Below are 4,159 nucleotides of genomic sequence, written 5' to 3' on the forward strand. Positions count from 1 at the left end.
GTACATATATAGATTGGTTTTTAATATGTTGTTACATAGTTAAAATGTGAGTAATGCTATTTGTTGGTTAATTACTCTATTCTTCCATGAGGAATTAATTTTTTTTTGGCATGATACATGTGTTTTTACTAGGATTGTAAGATGCCCAGGAAAGCTCGCTTCAAGAAAGGCACAAGAGTGGAGCCACCGCATCAGCAGCCTCCAGCTGCACCTCCTGTGTCTTCACCATCCGATGACGATGACTGGCTCATCCCTCCACCCCCAGTAATGGTGGTGTCTCCACAGCGGCTATTCTGCAACCCTTTCGTCCGCCCAGGAGCGAACCAAGACCTGAGCCACAGGCCGCTAACGGTTCACGAGTGACGGAACCGTGCAATAAAGCCATTGACCCGGAGGCGTACGAGGTAGATTCGTTTGAGGAACACATTGACAGGATGTTTGCTGCTTCTGATGCTGCAAAGCGCAAATGACGAAAGACTACTGAGTTTTGGGATGTTGATCTCATTGGTAACAAGTGTTGAACTTAAAATCTTTTTAATTGATCAGCTTATGATTTTGTTATGCTCCTTACATGTGGGACACATTGAGCACATAAATTACATTTTTTCTTCTTTATTGTTAGATTCTGAAGGAATAATCAAGCAAGCTAAAATGAGTTTGAGAGAGGCTATAGAGCGGTCTCTTAATGGTAGCAAGATCATCCTGAGGTTCAATGAGGAACTGCAGGCAGTCGGAGATAGAGCTGGCCTGTTGAGTGGCATTCTAGGAGCGCTGGGTTCTGATTACAGCAAATTTCCTATCTGTGAAAAGAGTTGGTTAAAGGTGCGGGGCAAAGACAGGGTTTATGATGATTGTATAAAGGTAATGACTTTTGGCATTGTTTAATCATATCAAACATTCAACTTGTAATTACTTACAGCTGGACATTGTCGTCGCAGGAGATGTTCCACTTCTAGGATAGCAGTGGTTTAATCAAGAAATTATTTTTGAAACAAATGGGGAAGTCTTGGAAGGACACAAGGGGGAGGCTGTTTGACTCGCATTACAAACCAACAAGGACACTTGAGCAGAATCTTGAGCAGCACCCGGAGGGAATTCCTAGAGAGCATTGGAAGTGGTTCATTGAGTATCATAATGATCCTGCAACAAAGGTACCCCATTCATTTAATACATATACTTTTTTAAAAAATGAATTTCCTTGAAATCAAAAAATGTAATCCGTTTGTTTTGTTGATATGATTTGGTATAAATAAATAGATTTTATTCCGATTGAGCTGAATTTGAACCATGTTGATTAGTATACATGATTAATTCACTTTAATACATCAATTCCCAGCATAGGTTGTTTGACTAAGATCTTAATATATACATGCATGATGCTGAGATTGGTGTACACCATTCTTCCTTATTAGAACCTTATTTGTTGTAGGTTACCATATAAGACAATTAATTTAATTTGAGTACCCCTATTATTATAATTTATGCTATATGATTGTTATTGGACTATCTCACAGGGGCTGCTAAATATTTTTTCCGTTAGTTATGGTATGAGTTATGGCTGGCATTTGCATATTAGAAATAAAATAATATTGTTAACTTTTTATATGTAAATAGGGACTGCATCCGTATAACTATTCTTTTTGTTAAAGCAATACTTAAATTTAGATTACGTACAGTTTATTCAAATTACACACTAGTATACTTAATGCCCCATTATTTTGAGTCTCTTGCAACGTAGCATATATGTATACTATACTAAGCAAGTTTTAGTACTTCATTGAATTCAAGCTTACTGTTGATTTTTAATAGGCGAAGTGCAAGCAAAATGCGCTGAATCGAAAGAAGCAACTTTACATGCACACTGGCGGATCTAAAAGCTTGGCAAGGGCTAGGGAAGAAGAGGTAATATAAACTTGTAATAGAGAATAAGTAGCTTTTTTAGTGTTGATTTATTCATAGAGTAAACAATGTTAGAAGTATTGAAAAAATTTATAAAAGTGAAATTCATGGGATAAATTTTATTCTCACAGTCACAACTACAAGGAAGGACTGTTGGTAGGGGAGAAGTATGGATCCTAAAGCACAAAAGATCTGATGGTAGCTATATACATGAAGAAGCTCGGAGGATTGGTGTAAGTACACTTAGTCATATATGTTGTAACATGTTGGGTTTAGCAATTAAAATGTCTTGAGTCTGCTATTAGCCTGGTGTGATTGTGTAATTATGTTTATGCCTACAGGAAAAAATATCTGAGCTTGAGCAATTAGATGAATCTACAAGAATATTGTCAGAGAATGATTCCCTTGCCCAAGCTCTGGGCAAAGAGCACCCGGGTAGAGTGCGTGGGATGGGACACGGGCCGACACTAAGTCAACTCTTCCGTCCGAGTTCACAGCCGCCGGTGGATAGAGCTCAAGTAGAAGAGACCCAAAGGATGCTGTGTGAACTACAAGCGGAGGTGACGACCGAAAAATTGAAGAGGAAAGCAATTGAGGATGAATTAGCAGTAGAGAAGACGAAGAGGTAGGAAATAGAAAGTGTGCTGAGTTATCTGATCCAATAGCAATGTGAGGAACTGCCTCCAGACATCGCTGCACGGATGAATTCTTTGGACAGACATGAAGGAACATAGATATTAGGATTTATGTGATACTTAGATTTTCAGTACATGTTTTGTTTATGTTAAATATGGGGCATTAAGTATTAGCTAAGTACTTTACCTTTTTGGATGACTATTGAAATACGTTATTGACATTATTAAAATAGACATGTTAGATTGCTTTACAGTTAACTATTAATGAGTTTTTTTTTCCATAGTGCAGCATTTTATAAAAAAAAGTTTAATATTCTTTAATTAAGAAAGATGGGAAAAAATATATAAAATATAAAAAATAACAAAAATTAAGTAATGTTAAGATTCTTTAAAATAAAATTAGTTTAGAAAAAAAAGGGCCAGGTTTGTAAAATTACGCAAAAAAAAAATAATAAGTCGGAATAGCGGCGGTTTCAACCCGCGGGGAATAAAATATTTAAAAAACGAAGCCTCAAATAGCGTCGGTTCTAAAACGATTCTTAAGATTCTTTAAAATAAAATTAGTTTAGAAAAAAAAGGGCCAGGTTTGTAAAATTACGCAAAAAAAAACGGAATAGCGGAATAGCGGCGGTTTTAACCCGCCGCGAATAAAGTACATAAGAAACGAAGCAGAAAATAGCGGTCCAGCGAATTGCGGCGGTTATAAACCGCCACTAAGGTGTTTGACGCAAAACCGCTGATTTGCGGCGGTTATGCCAGCGGTTGCTGGTAACCGCCGCAAAATATAACTCCCGCGCCCTTATGCACTGCGGATGTTGCTCCGCTGGCAATCTGTTTAGCGGCGGTTCAAAACCGCCGTAATTCGGCAAATAAACCGCCGCCATTCACCGCTAGTCCTGTAGTGTCTAGCCAAGCTGAGTCACAATTTGAAAATGTTCACCTAGTTATGTGTCTGTGGCATTTATGTATCCGGTGGTAATACTGGAAAACAAAATGCTTAGGGTCACGGCCAAGACTCATAAAGTAGCTGTGTTCAAGAATCAACACACTGAACTAGGAGAATCAATAACACTATCTGAATTCTGAGTTCCTATGGATGTCAATCATTCTGAACTTCAAAGGATAAAGTGAGATGCCAAAACTGTTTAGAAGCAAAAAGGCTACAAGTCCCGCTCATCTAATCAAAACTAATCTTCATTGATATTTTTGAGATTTATTGTATTTTCTCTTCTTTTTATCCTATTTTGTTTTTAGTTGCTTGAGGACAAGCAACAATTTAAGTTTGGTGTTGTGATGAGCGGATAATTTATACCCTTTTTGGCATTGTTTTTACATAGTTTTTAGTATGTTTTAGTTACTTTTTATTATATTTTTATTAGTTTTTATACAAAAATTACATTTCTGGACTTTACTATGAGTTTGTGTATTTTCTTGTAATTTCAGGTATTTTCTGGCTGAAATTGAGGGACCTGAGCAAAAATCTGATTTAGAGGCTGAAAAAGGACTGCAATTGCTGTTGGATTCTGATCCTCCTGCACTCGAAATGGATTTTCTGGAGCTACAAAAGCCCAATTGGCACGTTCTCAATTGCGTTGAAAAGTAGACATCCTGGGCTTTCCAAAAAT

At 37.2% G+C, this 4,159-nt stretch overlaps 1 protein-coding gene across 1 annotated transcript; it reads left to right on the top strand.

Moving 5' to 3' along the window:
- LOC110265098 lies at positions 996–2,528 on the top strand. The gene is made up of 4 exons (XM_021107873.1): positions 996–1,151; positions 1,810–1,902; positions 2,031–2,132; positions 2,241–2,528. Exons 1-4 carry the CDS (start codon positions 996–998, stop codon positions 2,526–2,528), a joined length of 639 nt encoding a protein of 212 aa, XP_020963532.1.

This window comes from Arachis ipaensis, chromosome B07, assembly GCF_000816755.2.
Source record: "Arachis ipaensis cultivar K30076 chromosome B07, Araip1.1, whole genome shotgun sequence".
Lineage (NCBI taxonomy): Eukaryota > Viridiplantae > Streptophyta > Magnoliopsida > Fabales > Fabaceae > Arachis > Arachis ipaensis.

Excerpts from the sequence above, each read along its gene's own strand:
- LOC110265098 (XM_021107873.1), top strand. The coding sequence starts at position 996 with ATGGGGAAGTCTTGGAAGGACACAAGGGGGAGGCTGTTTGACTCGCAT. Across the intron at positions 1,903-2,030 it reads CAAGGGCTAGGGAAGAAGAG|TCACAACTACAAGGAAGGAC; the intron begins GTAATATAAACT and ends TTATTCTCACAG. Across the intron at positions 2,133-2,240 it reads AAGAAGCTCGGAGGATTGGT|GAAAAAATATCTGAGCTTGA; the intron begins GTAAGTACACTT and ends TTATGCCTACAG.